The sequence below is a fragment of the Schistocerca serialis genome, chromosome 7, assembly GCF_023864345.2.
Source record: "Schistocerca serialis cubense isolate TAMUIC-IGC-003099 chromosome 7, iqSchSeri2.2, whole genome shotgun sequence".
NCBI classification, from domain to species: domain Eukaryota; kingdom Metazoa; phylum Arthropoda; class Insecta; order Orthoptera; family Acrididae; genus Schistocerca; species Schistocerca serialis.
In genome coordinates, this window is record NC_064644.1 from 307,130,471 (window position 1) to 307,150,076 (window position 19,606).

At 40.6% G+C, this 19,606-nt stretch overlaps 1 protein-coding gene across 1 annotated transcript in view; it reads right to left on the reverse strand.

Annotated features, from left to right (window-relative positions):
- The window catches only part of LOC126413033 (UDP-glycosyltransferase UGT5-like), a 60,552-nt gene that overhangs the window by 24,436 nt on the left and 16,510 nt on the right, over positions 1 to 19,606 (reverse strand). Inside the window, exons 2-3 of the mRNA XM_050082926.1 lie at positions 8,028 to 8,209; positions 7,472 to 7,931 (exon numbers count right to left, since the gene is read on the reverse strand). Coding sequence (XP_049938883.1) covers positions 7,472 to 7,931; positions 8,028 to 8,209 — 642 coding nt within the window. The remainder of the gene's footprint in view (positions 1 to 7,471; positions 7,932 to 8,027; positions 8,210 to 19,606) is intronic.

The window sequence follows — 19,606 nt, forward strand, 5'->3', positions numbered from 1 at the left end:
CGCGCGACCGCTATGGTCCCAGGTTCGAATCCTGCCTCGGGTATGGATGTGTGTGATGTCCTTAGGTTAGTTAGGTTTAAGTAGTTCTAAGTTCTAGGGGACTGCTGACCTCAGATGTTAAGTCCCATAGTGCTCAGAGCCATTTGAACCATTTTTGAGTAACCCGTCCACACACAGCAACCTTCACATGCTGCGTCACATAAAATTGGTTGGCAGAATGCACGTCATTTGTATTAATTACAAAACTATTACCGACAGGTGGTGTCTGGTACATTTGTTACATTACATATGGACATACTATATTAAGTAGATTTTTCTAATTTACTTTTACCTCTAAAAATACTTAATTACAATCTGTAGGCGTCAAGTTTAAAATCTCTACTTTTCAAAATTAAAATACACAGTAAAATTATCATTTTTGTACGATCTAAAAGCAAAGGGCGATTTCTATATCCATGGCGCTGGTGTAGACTTGTTTTCCTCCATGGTCTGCTTCCGTGGTTCCCGCCATTTCGGTGTTGTGCCGCGAGCCGTTCGGTCGTCTGATACCCATCGCCGTGGGTAAGAGGGACGTGCAGGATGTCCCCGTCAACGACGTTAGGCGGTGCATGCACCTTCCAACTTTTTCACCATGCACCATTTCTCATCCATCGACTTGCACTTCTATACGCAACAGTGATCATCTCAGTAAGTCGTCATAAATACTAAAATAGGCGTTATGATTGAACTCGCTTTGCTCGTCGAGGGTTAAATCCGGATCTTTCTTTTTGTGGCTGTATATTTCAGTTTCTTCCAAAATGTTAAGAAACCGCCCTTTATGAGCTCTATGCAGGATGTCTAAATTTTGTTCAGTGTTCGTGACTGAGTGCTTTAAGGCAGCCATATGCGCCCCAAACGCTGTTTTGTTTTGAGAGTAGGTGTGCTCCCTGAATAGTTCCTACCAGTTTGCCCTATATATTGTTTACAGCTGTCATTACACCTGAATCCTGAAACTTATTCCTACTATTACATATTTTGTAAATAGTATCATTATCGTTTCAGATCTGAAGATGGTTCTAGAGTATCTGAAACCGGTCATGTGAATAATCATTTTAGCAATCAAGACGGATTATAAGTAACATTGTATAACCACTGATTGCGGTATCCCATCAGACATTATGTCTGTTTTTGCAAACTGATTATATAAGTTAACAACAATCGCTTTTTTTCAAATACAGTAGAGTCTCTATATTCTGATTCTCGGAATTACGAGCCTCGAAAAAAAATTAAAAAAACTTCTATACAGCGTATGGAACCTCGATGCGTTTCCCCCAGCCACTGATGGCACAAGACCTGTTCAACGACACCACACATATGCTCTCCCGGTTTTTAATTGTTTACATAAGCATAATTTTGTTGAAAATGGTGTCTTAGGTTTATCATTATCAGTAAAACACAGTGTTGACTATTTTGCCTGTACACCTAAAATGATTACTGCAACAAACAAAAGCAAATTAGTGCCTCTAAATGTTAAGTTAGAAGCACTGAAACGGCTCGATAAAGGAGGATTGCTTTCGAATATAGGGTCGACGAAGTTACTGTTGGTGACTGAGCAAGCAACCGACTGAAACTGAGACACTTTTCTTCAATGAAATGCTCTGAAGAGTCTCTCAACCGAAAAATTACGAAGAAGTCGGAGTTTGAAGAAGAAGAAAAGAAGCTAGCGAGGCATTCTTCATGTGGTTTACTCTTATGAATATGACTTTAAAGTTCGAGGTGGTCCCGGTCCCGTTCACCTCGAATCATCGAGACTTTACTGTGCCAGCATTAACGCTTGACAGTGTGGTGGAGGTTACAGCTAGTGAAACGAATGTATGAACAACATCTCCACCTATGACAGCAAAATTGAGACATATGCATTAGATATGTTTAAATGTGTCATGAAAATGTCTTATCAGAGTTGAACGTAGTTCCAGCAACAGACCAGAAATTGCTTCATTGTTCACCTGGGAACAATAACTAAACTAACTGACAGCTGAGCGCAACAATAACTATGTAATGGCTAGTGCGTTACTTAGGACCTATTCATTATTATCATTATTATTATTATTATTATTAGTAGTAGTAGTAGTAGTACTTGTTGTTGTTGTTGTTATTGTTGTGGCAGTGATCAGACACAAAGCAATGGCGGCCTGAAGTCTTCTAGTTTGTGCCAGTTCATAGGTAAGGAGTCTAACAATCAAATGATTTACAAACAGTAGGGGTAAGTACAGTGAACACATTTCAACTTGGTTGATCTTAAATGGAGGTGCAGCATGTGGATGAAGCAAATGTTGCTAGGGAGAGAGGTGGTGAAGAGGAAGCATGTTTTGTAACAAGTGTCTGTCCTCAATGTGGGTCGTTATCTTTCTTTCCTGAGAAGGAGTTGTAGGTAGCATTATCGATGCACTGAGGACTGCTTCATCATTCAATAAAAAAAAGGTTGTTAGAAACAATCAGTACCGATTGCCCCATTGGCTCATTAGTTCGTGGTTTAATGAAAACCCATAACAACTTAATGTCATTTATCTTCCGTCATTTTAAAAATGAAAGTGTCAAAGAAAATTATTTTTCATTATAAAGTTTAGTTAAGACCTAATTTTAATAATGGTGTGGGAGGGGGTGGTGGGGGTTGATGGGGGTACTGACTAATATCTGATCGTGCTCAGAGGCAATGGTCTCCGAAAGATTGGGAACCACTGTGTTAGAAGGACATGGGGTCGAGTTTGGGTATCAAACGGAAACTCAAGGAAGCGCTTGATAGTGACTGGGCGATGGAAGCAGTATTTTCCAATATTGCTCCCGACTTTTGCACCTACTTACCTCATCGAACCTGTTTGGGGTCGGTGCTGTGAAAGATTGCTTAACTCACCCTCCCCCGAAATGCGTAGCAGTCGCGCGCTTCCAGACTGAGGCGCCTAGAACCGCTCGACCACCAGCGGCCGGCTTGACCTGGATGGCCAAACTGTAGGAAAACGACGACTGATAATTCCAACGTTCCCAAAATGCCTCTGCAGCAGCCACTTCACTAGCTGTACAAAGTGCGGAGGAGCGCCTTCTTGCATACAAATGATCCTATCCACACATTCTCGCTGTTGAAGTGTTGGAATGACGTCGGTGCGCAAAATACTCTCCTAGCATTTACCAGTGACGGTACAGGTAACAGGACCCGCATCTCCTCGAAAAAATACGGTCCTACGATAAACATGCCGTCAAGCCGCCCCACACAGTTATCTTTGCAGTATAAAATGGTACCGGTTGATGTGCGTGAGGATTTTTTATAGCCCATATTCTGCATATCGACATGTCGTTGGACATGGAAATGAATTGGCCATTTATTCTCCATTTCCACGCGAGCAAGAAATTCCAGAACGAACGTTTCTCTTGCTGGCAGCTCAGCAGGAAGCAGCTCCTTAACATAGATGATTTAGCGTAGATAAAAATGTTTCATAGGACGTACAACGTTAGGACTATTATCCATGCAGCGCATGTTTGCACACCACCGATTGGCCGCTTCTGCATTGTTGTGGCCACGTCTTCACAGACGTCAGACCAACTGCTTACCTCCTTCTGCCACACTGCATTTCAAAACAACCTGTCTTATCGAATATTGTAATAATTTTCTCCAGACCCTTAGCAGATATCGTACCAATGTATTTTTTCTTGCCATTGAGCGTCCGGAACTTCTGCATTGCTGCTGGCACACAGTCACAGTTCTTGTAAAACTGCCTAACCAGCAGCGCTTTCTTTCATGAAGACAGCCATATTGAGCATCTCGGACGCAAATTAAGGGACAACTGCGTGCCGCGCGTCTGTAGGTGTACATATTCTGATGCTTATAGCGCCATCTATTGATCTAATTTTAGTAATTTCTTTCCACTACGTTTGTCCCCGCGTCAGTAATTGCTGTTTAAATTTTGACGTCATTCTGAGCAGTGGTTCTCTTTCTACAGCGTTTTTAAACTGTAACTTTAATTATGGGCACTCTGTATATAAGGAGCACTCAAATGAAAAGGAGACATATGGAAAAGAAGAAAGTAAACTGTTTATTATTTCCAAAGTAATCGCCATAACTGTTAACACATTTATCTCCCTGTAATACAAGACGGCCAATTCCTTCATAGAAAAGTGTTTGCGGTTGCCTTCGGAATCATGATTGTACGCAGACTTCGTCCGAAGTAAATCTACGGTCACGTATATGAACCCGACACTGTTTCGCAATTGCTAAATAGGTATGGGTATTGGATATACATGCTAACCTCCTTCTCCTCCTTTATATTCTCCTCCGCCATCTCACTATCTTCTCGTTCCCAGTCTCTCTGATCATCTTCTCCTTCACTGTCTTCCTCAGCCACCACTTCGCCTATCTCCTCTTCCCCCTTCTCTCTGACCTTAACCGTTGTTTATTGTTATTGCCAATTCCGATTCCGTAGTTGTATTCTAAACATAAGACAGTAAGCCACAAACACAACTATCCCGTTTTCTGTGAAAACAGACTGCGGGGAGGAAAACGAAACAGCACACTGTTCTGATAACAGTTGTTGTTTAAAATGTATATAACGAGAAAGAATACGTATGGGAAAAACAATTTGTCGAATTGTTTAAGGATCCTACTATCATAGTTCAAACAGACAACAAGGAATAAAAACAAAACGCACATTTTCACAGCGGAGCACAGTATAGCATTTCCTTCCTTCCAGTCGGTTTTAACAGAAAAGCACAGTATAGTATTTTCTTCCTTAAGTCGGTTTTAACAGAAAGCCTGTACGTTGTTGTTTAACAAAATGTAAACCCTATGTCTGTCTGAACATTTATCAGAGTGTCGAATAAAAATTTGAAGTCAGGTGGTCAAGAACTTTTCGACATTTTGTTCTAACAACGTTTCCCATTTATATATTACATATATTAAATAAATATGTAGAACATGGCTGTCCAGATGTTCATTAGAAGTAAATCGATCAGGTACTTTTCGAAATTTTCAGTAACAACGTTTCCCCTTTCTACATTAACTAAATATTTCTACAGTATAAACATTAAAAAATACATATGTTCATCTGAAAGTTCATTAGAGTATCGTGTAAAAATTTGAAGTAAATCGATCAACGTTTCGAGATTTTTGATACCGACGTTTCCCCTTTATGTATTAGATATATATTCATTCTATTCATAAATTGAAGAAACGTAGCCCATGTCTGCCCGAATGTTATTTAGAGTATCATGTAAAGATCTTAAGTAAATCAGTCAACGGATTGTCGAGATTTTTGGTAAAAATGCTTCACTTTCATACATTACATTAGCCTAAGTCTCTCTAAATGTTAATTACACTACTGTATAAAAATCTGACTTAAATCGATCAAGAAATTTACAAGATGATTGGTAACAATCTTGCTTTCCCTTTATGTATTACACATACATTTATATGTTACATATATTAAAAATATATAGCCTGTGGTAATCGAAATATTCAATTGAGTGTCATATAAAAATTTGAAGTAAATCGATGACAAACTTTAGAGATTTTTTGTAAAAAAGTTTCCTCTTTATGTATTACATATGTATATATATTATACATATTAAAAATGTGTAGTGTACGTCTGTCTGGTTGTTCATTAGAGTACTGTGTAAAAATTGGAAGTAACACGGTTAAGAAGTTTTCAATACTTTCCGTAACAACGTTTCTATGTATTACATAGATATTTACATATTAAGGAACATATAGGCCACGGCTCTCCATATGTTCATTAGAGTATCACGTAAAAATATGAAGCAATTCAGTAGAGAAATTTTTGAGATTTTTGGTAAAAACGTTTCCCTTTATGTATTATAATTGTATATTATATATATTAAAATATATAGCCTCTGTTTGAATGTTCATTAGACTACCGTTTAAAAAATTGAAGGAAATCGGTGAAGATCTCTTCAAGATTTTCGGTGACAGTATTTCCCCCTTATATACATTACATATGTATTTTATACACTAACAAGTATATAACCTCTGTCTGTTCGAATGTTCATGAGTATTGTGCAAAAATCCTAACGGATACGTTCGTCGTATGTTCCACAATTGACTGCTAGGATTATTTCACGCAGTGTTGCTTCTCTGTTAGCACTGACAACCCTATGTAAACCCCGCTACTCTCAGTCAATAACTAAAGGCCATCGGCCAAGGCGTTGTCCATGGTAAGAGGTAACGCCTGAAATTTGGTATTCTCGGCACACTCTCGACATTGTGGATCTCGATGTATTGATTTCCGAAAAGAAATGTCACATGCATCTAGCTCGAACTACCATTCGGCATTCACAGTCTGTCAAACCCCAGCCTGCGGCCATAGCCACGTCAGAAAGCTTTTCACACGAATCACCTAAGTGCAAAGACAGCTTCGCTAACGCACTTACATTTTATACCTTGTGCACATGACACTATCATCATGTGTATATGTGCTTATCGCTATCCATTGACTTTTGTTACCTGTGTGTGTATTTAAAAAATTTGTAGCCTATGTCTGGCCTAACGCTTTTTGAGTATTATATGAAAACATGAAACAAATCAGTGAAGCATTTTTCGGTATTTGGGTGCCAGGTGTGTATGTATGTTCCACATCTACTACTAAACTACTGGATAGATTTCAACCAACTATGGTACACATCCTACTTACTATTCGGAAAGAAGTGCTGTGCAGGTAAATTCCATCTAGCTCCCATAGGACTGGGGTCGGCGTGATTAACTTGTGGTAATACTTCATATCCAGGCTGCCCTGCAGGACTAGTGTGTTGTGCGAGCAGTATTGAAAAGCATCCATGAGGTACACATAAAAATTTGGATGCCTGAAGAGCAAATATAAGGAAGGAGATGGATAGTGAGAGGGAGGATGAGAAGGACAGAGAAAGAGGCAAAGGAGATGGCCAGAGAAAGGGGGAGAAGGAGATGGACAGTTAGAGACGAGAGGGTGAAATGTACAGAGATATAGGATGAAGAAGGAGATTTACACAGGGCAAGGAAGAGATGAACAGAAAAGGTGAGGAGAAGATGGATGGACAGACATCAGTAGATGGTCATGACATCCTATGAAAGAGGAGGATTACTACTTGCAACACCAGAGCGTAGTCCTACAACTTGTATCATAAGGAGGTAGAGCCACCAAGTAGAGATGTACGAAGAGATAGATAGGAGATCGACAGAAATAGGAGGAGATGGACAGAGAAAAGAGGAGGAGGAGATGGAGGGAGAGATAGGGGAAGAAGGAGGTGGAAAGAGAGAGGGAGGAGGAGAGGCACAGAGAGAGGGGCCAGGAGGAGATGTATACTATAAACGTGTGGTACACTTAACGTGTATGCAGGCAAAGCCGCAGGTAAAAAGCTAGTATACATGTATTAATGATGTGTTATAGTACAGTCGTGAGAAGAAAAAGATAAGAGCTTTGATTAAATTGCTGAACATTAAATTTATACATACCTGTGGAAGTGGCTTCCGCTCTCTTTCTAGATGCAGTCCCGTCAGCTCTATCACACCAGGCAGTCTCGGTCGTGGATAGTTCATGCTGAAGTGATTGTTTACAAGAAGGAGGCTGAAGTTTCTCTCAAAATCACGTATAGGGGGGAGATCATCGCCGAAATGCTTTTTAAGTACCTCTTCTTGATCTGATATCATTTTATAATTCCATATGTAATGGAAGCGTGCTGTTACGTACGCATTATACAGCCTCTCCCAGAAGGACATGTGGTCCGAGTATCCGACCATTATATCAGGGGAGCAGGAGGGGTTGTTGGGATTTCCCAGCGCTGCTAGTGCCGGGCTGGGAGCGCCCAGAGAGACGAAGCCAACCATCGGAGGGGATCCCAGCTTGTGCACCAAGCCGTAGTAGCAGTGATGCATGAACCTCTCTAGGATAACCACGTCGAAAGACATCTGGGACCTGCAAACAAAATTAAGATAGCGGACTTTTTCAAATGCCCTCTTGATTATGAAACTTTAAAAAATCACGGATATCCTCACATAGATGCTTACTTACTGAATTAAATCCTTCATCTGTTGGGATCCTAGCTGCATTTCACATATATCTTTTCTTGTCAGAGCGCAGATGCTCAGTAGTTCAATAGGACTTACATCTGAGGTTGAGGTAAAGTCGAATGAGGCTTTCCAGTAATCATACGACATCGACAGGTCAATTTCAGTATAATTATGGATATTTTCCTGCAGGAAAGAAAAGACTTTTTTGATATAGTAGCCAGTAACAGTAATCTGAAAGTTGTACAGAATGTGCTTCCATTTGCTTCTTATAGTACTGTTCATGCTTGACTCGCACTCTTTAGATCTTTATAGTAAAACTGTCAGATGTAAACACATTTCTTCCACAAATTGCTATAAACGTGGATCAGCAACATTCGTTTATGTATCAAGTTAAGAACTGGTTAGATATCAATAAACCATACTGAAAATATGTTCTGAACTTCAATTAACAGCCAAACACTAATTTAAAGAACGTAGCTTGCAGAACACTTGTAAAAGACATAAAATCGGTTTTGGTTAGACAGAATATCCTAAATCGCCTCTGTAGCCGAAATATAGGTCTTTTATGTAGAACGTCGCAACGTCGCAACACTAAAAATTCTGCGCAATATAATGCAGACATCCTATGAAAGAGGAGTATTACTACTTGTAACATCAGAGCGCATCCTACAAGCTGTATCAACAACGAGGTAGAGCCACCAAGCAGAGAAACACCAGTTGATGTTAACCTCGTCAATACCCATGTCATACACCTACGCTCATTCTTCGTAGAGTACAGCTACAGAGAAAAATCATTTGCACGAAATCCAGCAACTAAGAAGATAAACACTGAAGTGACAAAAATCATGGAATATTCACTTTCGTGAGCACTTGCTCAACAAAAATGGCAAGAATTCATACAAGTTCTCCAGAACATCTCAAAACAGAGAAACACACATTTCCTCCGTCATCTATGCTTGACATACGAATTTTACATATAGTTGAAAGTGCTACAAAATGAATATTTTCGAAGAATTTGAAAAACATAAACATTCTCACGTAAATTCAAAACACGACTATTTTGATTGCATAGTATCTCATATAAAACATGAAAATTAGTCAATTATTAGAACTACATGTCATGTTCTTTCATATATATATATATATATATATATATATATATATATATATATATATATATATATATATATATAGGGTGAGTCACCTAACATTTCCGCTGGATATATTTCGTAAAAATCAAATACTGACGAATCGATTCCACAGACCGAACGTGAGGAGAGGGGCTAGTGTAATTGGTTAATACAAACCATAAAAAAATGCACGGAAGTATGTTTTTTAACACAAACCTACGTTTTTTTAAATGGAACCCCGTTAGTTTTGTTAGTACATCTGAACATATAAACAAATACGTAATCAGTGCCGTTTGTTGCATTGTAAAATGTTAATTACATCCGGAGATATTGTAACCTAAAGTTGACGCTTGAGTACCACTCCTCCGCTGTTCGATCGTGTGTATCGGAGATCACCGAATTACGTAAGGATCCAAAGGGAATGGTGATGGACCTTAGGTACAGAAGAGACTGGAACAGCACATTGCGTCCACATGCTAGCACCTTTTTATTGGCCTTTTTCACTGACGCACATGTACATTACCATGAGGGGTGAGGTACACGTACACACGTGGTTTCCGTTTTCAATTACGGAGTGAAATAGAGTGTGTCCCGACATGTCAGGCCAATAGATGTTCAATGTGGTGGCCATCATTTGCTGCACATAGTTGCAATCTCTGGCGTAATGAATGTCGTACACGCCGCAGTACATCTGGTGTAATGTCACCGCAGGCTGCCACAATACGTTGTTTCATATCCTCTGGGGTTGTAGGCACATCACGGTACACATTCTCCTTTAACGTACCCAACAGAAAGAAGTCCAGAGGTGTAAGATCAGGAGAACAGGCTGGCCAATTTATGCGCCCTCCACGTCCTATGAAACGCCCGTCGAACATCCTGTCAAGGGTCAGCCTAGTGTTAATTGCGGAATGTGCAGGTGCACCATCATGCTGATACCTCATACGTCTACGCGTTTCCAGTGGGACATTTTCGAGCAACGTTGGCAGATCATTCTGTAGAAACCCGATGTATGTTGCAGCTGTTTGGGCCCCTGCAATGAAGTGAGGACCAATGAGGTGGTCGCCAATGATTCCGCACCATACATTTACAGTCCACGATCGCTGTCGCTCTACCTGTCTCAGCCAGCGAGGATTGTCCACGGACCAGTAATGCATGTTCCGTAGATTCACTGCCCCACGGTTTGTGAAACCCGCTTCATCGGTAAACAGGTATAACTGCAACGCATTCTCCCTTAATGCCCATTTCAGAATTGCACTTGATGATTAAAGTCATCACAATGTACTTGCTGATGTAGCGACACATGAAACGGGTGAAAGCGGTGACGATGCAGTATGCGCATGACACTACTTTGACTCAGTCCACCGGCTCTCGCAATGTCCCGTGTACTTATGTGTGGGTTCATGGCAACGGCAGCTAACACACCAACTGCACCCGCTTCTCCTGTGACGGGCCTGTTACGGACCCGTTTGCGTGCTACGACCATACCTGTTGCATACAGTTGGCGGTAGATGTTTTGCAATGTGCGGCATGTTGGATGCTCTCTGTCCGGGTACCGTTCTCCATACACCCTGCAGGCTTCAGCTGCATTTCGTCGACACTCGCCATAGATGAGTATCATCTTCGCCTTTTCAGAGTTCGAATACGCCATGGTCACAATTCCTACAACACTACACTATCACAGACGTCTGGTAACACGGTGTACTACAGTTAGTCTGCGTGCGGAGACGAATGCAGAATAACAATAGCAGCAAGCGCTACATGCGGACACTGCGACAGCTAGACCAAACCACAACAGTGCACTACAGCCACACTCGTAAACACGGTCGTCATCGTAAACATGTCCATGCAGACGCTGCTTGCCGAGCGTGGCCCGTGTTTGTTAGAACACGCAACTGAACGTCGGAGGTTCCAAGCGTCAACTTTAGGTTACAATATCTCCGGATGTAATTAACATTTTACAATGCAACAAACGGCACTGATTGCGTATTTGTTTATGTGTTCAGATGTGCTAACAAAGCTAACGGGGTTCCATTTGAAAAAACGTAGGTTTGTGTTAAAAAACATACTTCCATGCATTTTTGTATGGTTTGTATTAAACAATTACACTAGCCCCTCTCCTCACGTTCAGTCTGTGGAATCGGTTCGTCAGTATTTGATGTGGTTTACGAAATATATCCAGCGGTAACGTTAGGTGACTCACCCTGTATATATATATATATATATATATATATATATATATATATATATAACTTCTTTGTATAACTTAGTTATATTTACTGCTAGCACAATACTCGTAGATACGTAAATGTCATTCAGATACTGTAAATTGTCAATCAGTATGTATATTTCTGGACATACCATGGAATTATGACATCTGCAAAACCAAAACAAAGTATGTTTCTGTAATATACTTTTCATACATCACGTAAATATACAGCCGAAGTCTAAGGATTTATATCATCCCTAATTTTGATGGCTTCTGAAGATGACATATTAATTTGTAGAAACCGGTAAAATATAACAAAATTTATTTGCAACAGATGCCTGAATTTTATCCTGGGAAGAAAGTACCTCCTAATATCCTGTTGGACCTCCTTCTGCCCACGTAGTGCAGCAGCTCGATGTGACATGGTTACAACAGGTCATTCGAAGTCCACTGCAGGAATATTGAACCACGCTGCCATAATTGCGAAAATGTTGCCGGTACAGGATTTTGTGAGCGAACTGACCTCTGATTATGTCCCATAAATATTCGACGGGTTTCGTGTCAGGCGATCAGGCTGGAAAAATCAATCGCTCGAACTATCTAGAATGTTCTTCAAACCAATCGCGAATAATTGTCCCTGTGACGGAGCGCATTGTCGTTCATAAAAGCTCCAAGCGTTGTTTGGCAACATGAAGTCCATGAATGGCTGCAAATAGCCTCCAAGAATCCGAACCTAGGTACTTCCAATGATCGGTTTAGTTGAACCAGAGGACCCAGTCCATTCCATGTAAACGATGCCAAGAACAGACGGATGCCAACAACAGGCAGATTAAAATTGTGTGCCGGAGCGAGACTCGTACTCGGGACCTTTGCCTTTCGCGGGCAAGTGCTCTACCAACTGAGCTACCCAAGCACTTTACAGAAGCTCTTCTGAGAACCTTGCAGAGCTAGCGTTCCTAAAAGAAAGGATATTGCGGAGACATGGCTTAGCCACAGCCTGGGGGATGTTTCCAGAATGAGATTTTTACTCTGCAGCGGAGTGTGCCCTGATATGAAACTTCCTGGCAGATTAAAACTGTCTCCGCAATATCCTTTTCTCAGGTATGCTAGTTCTGCAAGGTTCGCAGGAGAGCTTCTGTAAAGTTTGGAAGGTAGGAGACGAGGTACTGGCAGAAGCAAAGCTGTGAGGACGGGGCGTGAGTCGTGCTTGAGTAGCTCAGTTGGTAGAGCACTTTCCCGCAAAAGGCAAAGGTCCCGATTTCGAGTCTCGGTCAGGCACACAGTTTTAATCTGCCAGGAAGTTATATATCAGCGCATACTCCGCTGCAGAGTGAAAGTCTCGTTCTGGATCATTATGGAACAACCACCAGCTTGCACAGTGCCTTGTTGACATCTTGGGTGCATGGCTTCATATGATCTGCACCACACTCGAACCCTGTCATCGTCTCATACCAACTGTAATGGGACTCTTGTCACTAGGTCACAGTTTCCCAGTCACCTAGCGTCCAACTGATATGGTCACAAACACAGGAGAGGAGCAGCAGACGATGTGCAATTACAAAAGGCACTCGCATTGGTTGTCTGCTTCCGTAACCCATTAATACCACATTTCGCCACATTGTCCTAAAGAATATGTTCGTCGTACGTTTCACATTGATTTCTGCTGTTATTTCACGCAGTCTGTTAGTTTGCCAGAACTGACAACCCTATGCAAACACCGCTGCACACGGTCGTTAAGTGAAGACCAACGGCCACTGCGCTGTCCAAGTAGAGAGGTAATGCCTGAAATTTGTTATGCTCGACACACTCTTGACCCTGTGTATCTCGGAATACTGAATTCCCCCAACTATTTCGGAAATGGAACGCTCCACGCGTCTAGCTCCAACTACCATTCCGCGTTCAAAGTCTGTTAGTTGCCGTCGTGCGGCCATAACCACGTCAGAAACCTTTTCACGTGAACCACCCGAGTACTAATGACAGCTCCGCCAGACCACTGTCCTTTTATACCTTGTGAAAGTGATACAACCGCCACCTGTATACATGCGATTCGCTATCCCACGATTTTTGCCACCACAGTGTGCAATGCAATATGCTAACAATATACGAGCAAAATGAGATTTTCACTCTGCGCTGATATGAAACTTCCTGGCAGATTAAAACTGTGTGCCTGACCGAGACTCGAACTCGGGACCTTTGCCTTTCGCGGGCAAGTGCTCTACCAACTGAGCTACCGAAGCACGACTCACGCCCGGTACTCACAGCTTTACGAGATACTGGCAGAAGTAAAGCTGTGAGTACCGGGCGTGAGTCGTGCTTCGGTAGCTCAGTTGGTAGAGCACTTACCCGCGAAAGGCAAAGGTCCCGAGTTCGCGTCTCGGTCGGGCACACAGTTTTAATCTGCCAGGAAGTTTAATATACGAGCAATGTTGAAACTTAAAATAGCTGCAAGGACTGGAAAAAATATGGGCAATTAACCATAACCCATTGATCAGTTCAGTGGCACGAGAGCAGGGTTAGCCTCGCGGTGTGGGCGCGCAGTTAGTGGCGTCATGTCACGGATTGCGCGGCCGCTCCCGCAGGAGGTTAGATTCCTATCTTGGGCATGGGTATGTCTGTTTGTTCTTAGCATAATTTAGTTTAAGTAGTGTGTAACTCTAGGGACCGATGACCTCAGCAGTTTGGTCCCTTAGGAATTCAAACAGGGTTATCCAGCAAAAGATTCCCACGAACAGCAGACTACATAGCCCTCGTCAACGTATACTCGCTGCAACATAGAGGATACGATACGTCATTGCGTAAAATGTTGTGAGAACCCTGAAATTTGGCAATAGACGCGACAAAATTTGCAATCTTAACGCTTACCTCGCCGTCCAGGTACAGCTAAGAAAAGATTCTATTCCTGCACAAGTCCTTTTATTCAATAATGAAACACAACGTATCTCTCTGCCTCCTAGCCATCTGTATCAACTACTCACTTAACAAGAAAATCGAAATTAGTCTTGATTACTGGTATTACCTGGAAGTGGAGCACAAAAATTGCTACATTGCGCGAAATACAGATATAATTTCGCCCGATTTTTGACCGTTGAAGGGCAAGGCAGGGTAACGTGGCCCGGATGGTAAAAGTAGCCATTGCATGTTTTTTGCCCTGAATAGTGCTTCTGCCTACCGAGAGGTGGTCAAAATAGTTCCAATATACACCATCATTTTTGTCAGTGAGTTTGACACAGGAAGTTTGTTCCGCTATATTTTAGTAAAAACTTTTCTGATTGTCAGCCGTCTAATGTGATGTAAGGAAGGTATTCTAGTCTTGTTGCTTGACTTACATTTAGAGTAATACTTTTTTACCATACCACATGTTTCAACAAAGTCTTTGGGGCTACAAATGTAGTTCCTTTTTGTTTGTTCCTGTTTTATAGTTTCATCTGCGAACTATTAATGCCAGTATGGTGTCCGATCGGGAACAGTGGCCACATTACTCTTTGGAGAAAGTGCCCAAGTTGTTTACCCTGCAACCGCACAGGAGTCAGTAATTATTTGTTCTTATGAAATTAATTTTAATTACAAGAAGAATATCCTTTTCACGAGTAGAAAGTATATCGTTTAACAGCGGGAGAAACTGTAAGTATGCTGTTTAGGTTTTTATATTGGTAACGCCATATAGCGCTCTATATGAAAATCACTGGCTGTGCTGTGTGCAGTCTGTGGTTGGGTGGCATTGTTGTAATATTCGCCTTGTAGTGTTGGGCTGTTGGCTGTTAACAGCGCTTAGCGTTGCGCAGTTGGAGGTAAGCCGCCAGCAGTGGTGGATGTGGGGAGAGAAATGGCGGAGTTTTGAAATTTGTAAGACTGGATGTCATGAACTGCTATGTATATTATGATTTTTCAACACTATTAAGGTAAATACATTGTTTGTTCTCTATTAAAATCTTTCATTTGCTAACTGTGCCTATCAGTAGTTAGTGCCTTCCGTAGTTTGAATCTTTTATTTAGCTGGCAATAGTGGCGCTCGCTGTATTGCAGTAGTTCGAGTAACGAAGATTTTTGGTGAGGTAAGTGATTTGTGAAAGGTATAGGTTAATGTTAGTCAGGGCCATTCTTTTGTAGGGATTTTTGAAAGTCAGATTGCGTTGCGCTAAAAATATTGTGTGTCAGTTTAAGCACAGTCATGTATAATTTTTCTAAGGGGACGTTTCATATGTCGACCCTTAGCCGAGGATACCTCACTGGAATCTTCTGATTTTTTTCTTGTAGTTTGTGTAATTAGTGTAGATTTTGTTTATTATTAGCGCGTAATTGTAGAGAGAATCTCCTTTGTAGTTGCAGTCTTTCATTGTTGTACATTAAAACAGGTGTGGCACGCATGTAAATTTGCACCAACTACTTCGCAGCTGCGCTTGCCATTAACTAGATATTATTTTCAGTGCTATGTTAATGTGTTCTCTTATTTTTGCTCTTCAAATTGTGTTTTTATGAATTGTCGTATGAAATATTGTGACAATAATAGCGTGTGAAAAACGTAATACTTGGCTCCAAAGTAAACTGAGAAATGACAGTGAAGACGAAAGCAGTGTGTTAGCGCCACCATGTAATGAATTAACTAATGTTCAAAGCAGTAATTTGGTAATTGTGCATAGGGAAATGGAGCGAGCTGCAAATAATGGTGTAGGCAGTGAAGCAATTAGTGAACAGGGAAGCATTATCGATCGATCGGTCGGCAACAGCTCGCCTCAGGATTCCGTAATGACAGGACACAATCTTTCAAATACTGTAGATTCAGGTTTTGCGTCCTCACCGTTTTCTCAAATAAATCAAGACACATTTTCTGCTTTTCAAAATGCGAATATTGTCGGTTCAAATGCACTGCCGAATAGCACTGAGGAACATGTTTCAGACACCAGTGCACTATTATTACAGTTAATGCAACAAATGGGACAAAGGCTACAAAAGTTATACACAACGCTTGAACAAAATCAGAAACAAATGGGACAAAATCTTCAAAAGTTAGACACAATGGAACAAAATCTTCGGAAGTTAGACACCACACTTGAACAAACATGTGAAGATTTAACTACTGAGTTACATAACATTGAATCGAAATGTCAAAAAGTCTGTAATGACGCAAAAACATAAATTTATGAGCATTTCCAACCTATTTTTTCGCGTCATGAAAATGCATTATAGAATCACGAAGCAGCCATAAAAGAACTGCAAACTATTTTTCATGAAAATCACGACACCTTGCAAGCTAAAATTGACTCAGTTGCATCTAACGATTCGGTTACGCAACTTGCAAAAACTCAGGAAAACTTAAAGAACACAGTAGATACGATTTCAACACAAATGGACACTATGAAACTTGGTTCAGAAAAACACACACAGGAAATAATTTCACTAACGGATAAAGTAGCCGAACTTTCAGATCAGTTCACTAACTTATCTTCAAAGGTAGATGATGATCTGAATGACACAAGACCTGTAGCCTTCACGGGCACTGAAGAGTATAGAAATCCGGGAAGTACAAGATCAGTTGGCACAAGTAATACAAGAATTACATATTTCAGAGGACACTCGCGCTCCAGTACGGGAAGAGGGACATAGAAATACGGAACAACCACAAAATAATAACACAGGACACTTCGGAAATTATGAAAGAAATTGGCAAGGCGCATTGGATTTTGAGATGGAAACGCCGAAACGAAGTAACAATGAGCGATGTGCGACTCGCCGACACGATGATTTTGACTATAAGCTGTTCATTACTACATGTAAATTCAAAACATTTCAGAATTCTGACAACGACATTCATCCACAAGCATGGCTTCATCAATTCTCTCATTGTTTTCCTCCCAACTGGTCATTAGAGCACAGATTAGAATTTATGTGTGGCTACTTAGAGAATGAACCAGCTGAAAGAATGCGATCGGTCATTCACGATTGCCACAGTGAAGGAGAATTTTATCATGCCTTCCTCTCAGCATATTGGTCTCAAGCTACACAAGACCGAGTAAAACATAGCATCATAATGACGAAACATTTCGAACAATTTGAATTTTCCAGTCTTGTGAAATATTTTGAAGACATGTTGCACAAGAATCAGTACCTGTCAAATCCATACAGCCCCTCAGAACTCATCCGCATTTGCTTAATCAAATTACCTGAACATTTACTACATATTATTTTGGCAGGACGTTGCAAAGACGACACTAAAGCTTTTCAGGGACTGTTACAAGAATTGGAAATTGACACTGACAATCACGGGACGAGAAAACAGGAACACAACAATTACAGGTCATATCCATCATGATTTCGCAATGAAAGAAATAGTAACTGGACACGACAAGGCTATTCTTACAACGTAAGTCATGACCAAAACAGACACCACCCGTATGACAACCACTGGCAGAGTAATAGTTACAGAGAAAGATCGCATTTCCGTAGTAATGAATATGACAGAGACAATCATAGAAACAGACAATTTGGCAACCAGAACTATTATTATCATGGGAGACAGAATAACTTCAGACGCAATGGTCCACCGTGCAGTGATAATTCTGGGAGAAATTCTCCACCACTTAACTGACAAGAAAGAAACTACAGGAACTACCGACATGACGACAGATGATATAATCATAACGACTGACCTGAATTTCATCAGAACTGGCGGGATTCAAACAGGGCACGGCCCTCTCGACAAGGTGAATTTGTAGAAGTTAGACCTCCAAATCCCAATAACGATGCGCGCCAACAAAGAGGCAGACAATGACCTGCACCGCAGGCAGCCATGTGCACCGTCTGGCTCAGAGAAAAATAACATAGATGCCATCCTTTACCAACATATACCACACGATGATTCCGTTGAAGCTGGAGCTCTGCATAGTAGTAAGAGTAAAGGCTTGAAACCACATTTCACATGTAAAACCGGTTATTGAAAGATAATCTGCTTTTTAACTTTGTCTTTGCCATATAAGATTTACTTTATATTACTAGTATGCTTTGTCAGACTTAGAATCTGTTAACATGCAACAATGTTTGAAGTTAAATATCCAGTCAAGAACCAAGAGGACTTATTTAAACAGAAATTACGAATGCATTTTTATTGTGAACAGACAACACTGTTATTGTATGTGTACATTCTTGCTTGTTAGTTGCATGATTATGTAACGACTATAAGGCTCACATACTTAGAACATTTACCAGTACTGCTAATGAGATTTTAATGCAACATTTTGGTTTACTTGAAAATACATTCTGGATTTAAAGTACTTTCTGTGATATACCAGATGACACAGTGGTTAGTTTTGTGACAGCTACACGATTTTATCACGACGCTACTAATGAGTGACAATTTACAATGTTGCTTTCGCGGTGTATCTGTTTTATATCTGCACAGTTTTTCTGAATTCTTCTGGAAAGTAAAACATGTTTTAGTAGTAACTTTTGTGGTATAGCTACAAGGAGACAGCCTTTTCCATAGCACAACAATACGTTACAGCACGGTACTTTCTTCATCACGGCAATAAGCGTAATAACTAAGATATCTATACGCAAAGCATTTCACTTTTGTTTATCATGAGGTAAGTACATTGACTTCTGCAAAACTTAGCTTTCGGAGGACGATAACTACGACACTTCCACAGAGTTTATCTTACAACAAGATGCACAGTTTAGCGCTACAATACACGTATTTGAGTGATTAATTTTGTACTTAAAACATTTATTTTTAAAGATATTTGAAGTACAATGATACAAAGTTTTTCCGTGGTACATTTCATTCCATTGCAATAATCTGTAACACCTGAGGGTATAATTACATTAATCCTCAGGGGGGTACACGCTTACTTTGTGTACCATGTGTCTGGCAAACACAAGGAGCCCTAGCTAATATGGTATTTGCTTATACAACTTTACACATCGGTACCATATTTCTCTAACACATAAATTACACAGCTATCTGATCATTTAACTGAGAGAGACAAATATTTTTTTTTACTATGTCAGTGACAGATGTAAACGCAATTACACAGCTGGATAACTTCACACTTATGAAATTGTATTTTGTCTGTACTGTGTGAACCCTTCATATTTTTCCGAACCATTGTGATACTATGAGAGCTTTGAATGATATATTTGGTATGGGATCATGATTTTTAAAGTACGTTTGAGGTAGATGACACTATTGAAATTATTGGAGGAAGCTACGACGATTTTGAGAATTGACTGAGATGTTATGATATTATTACA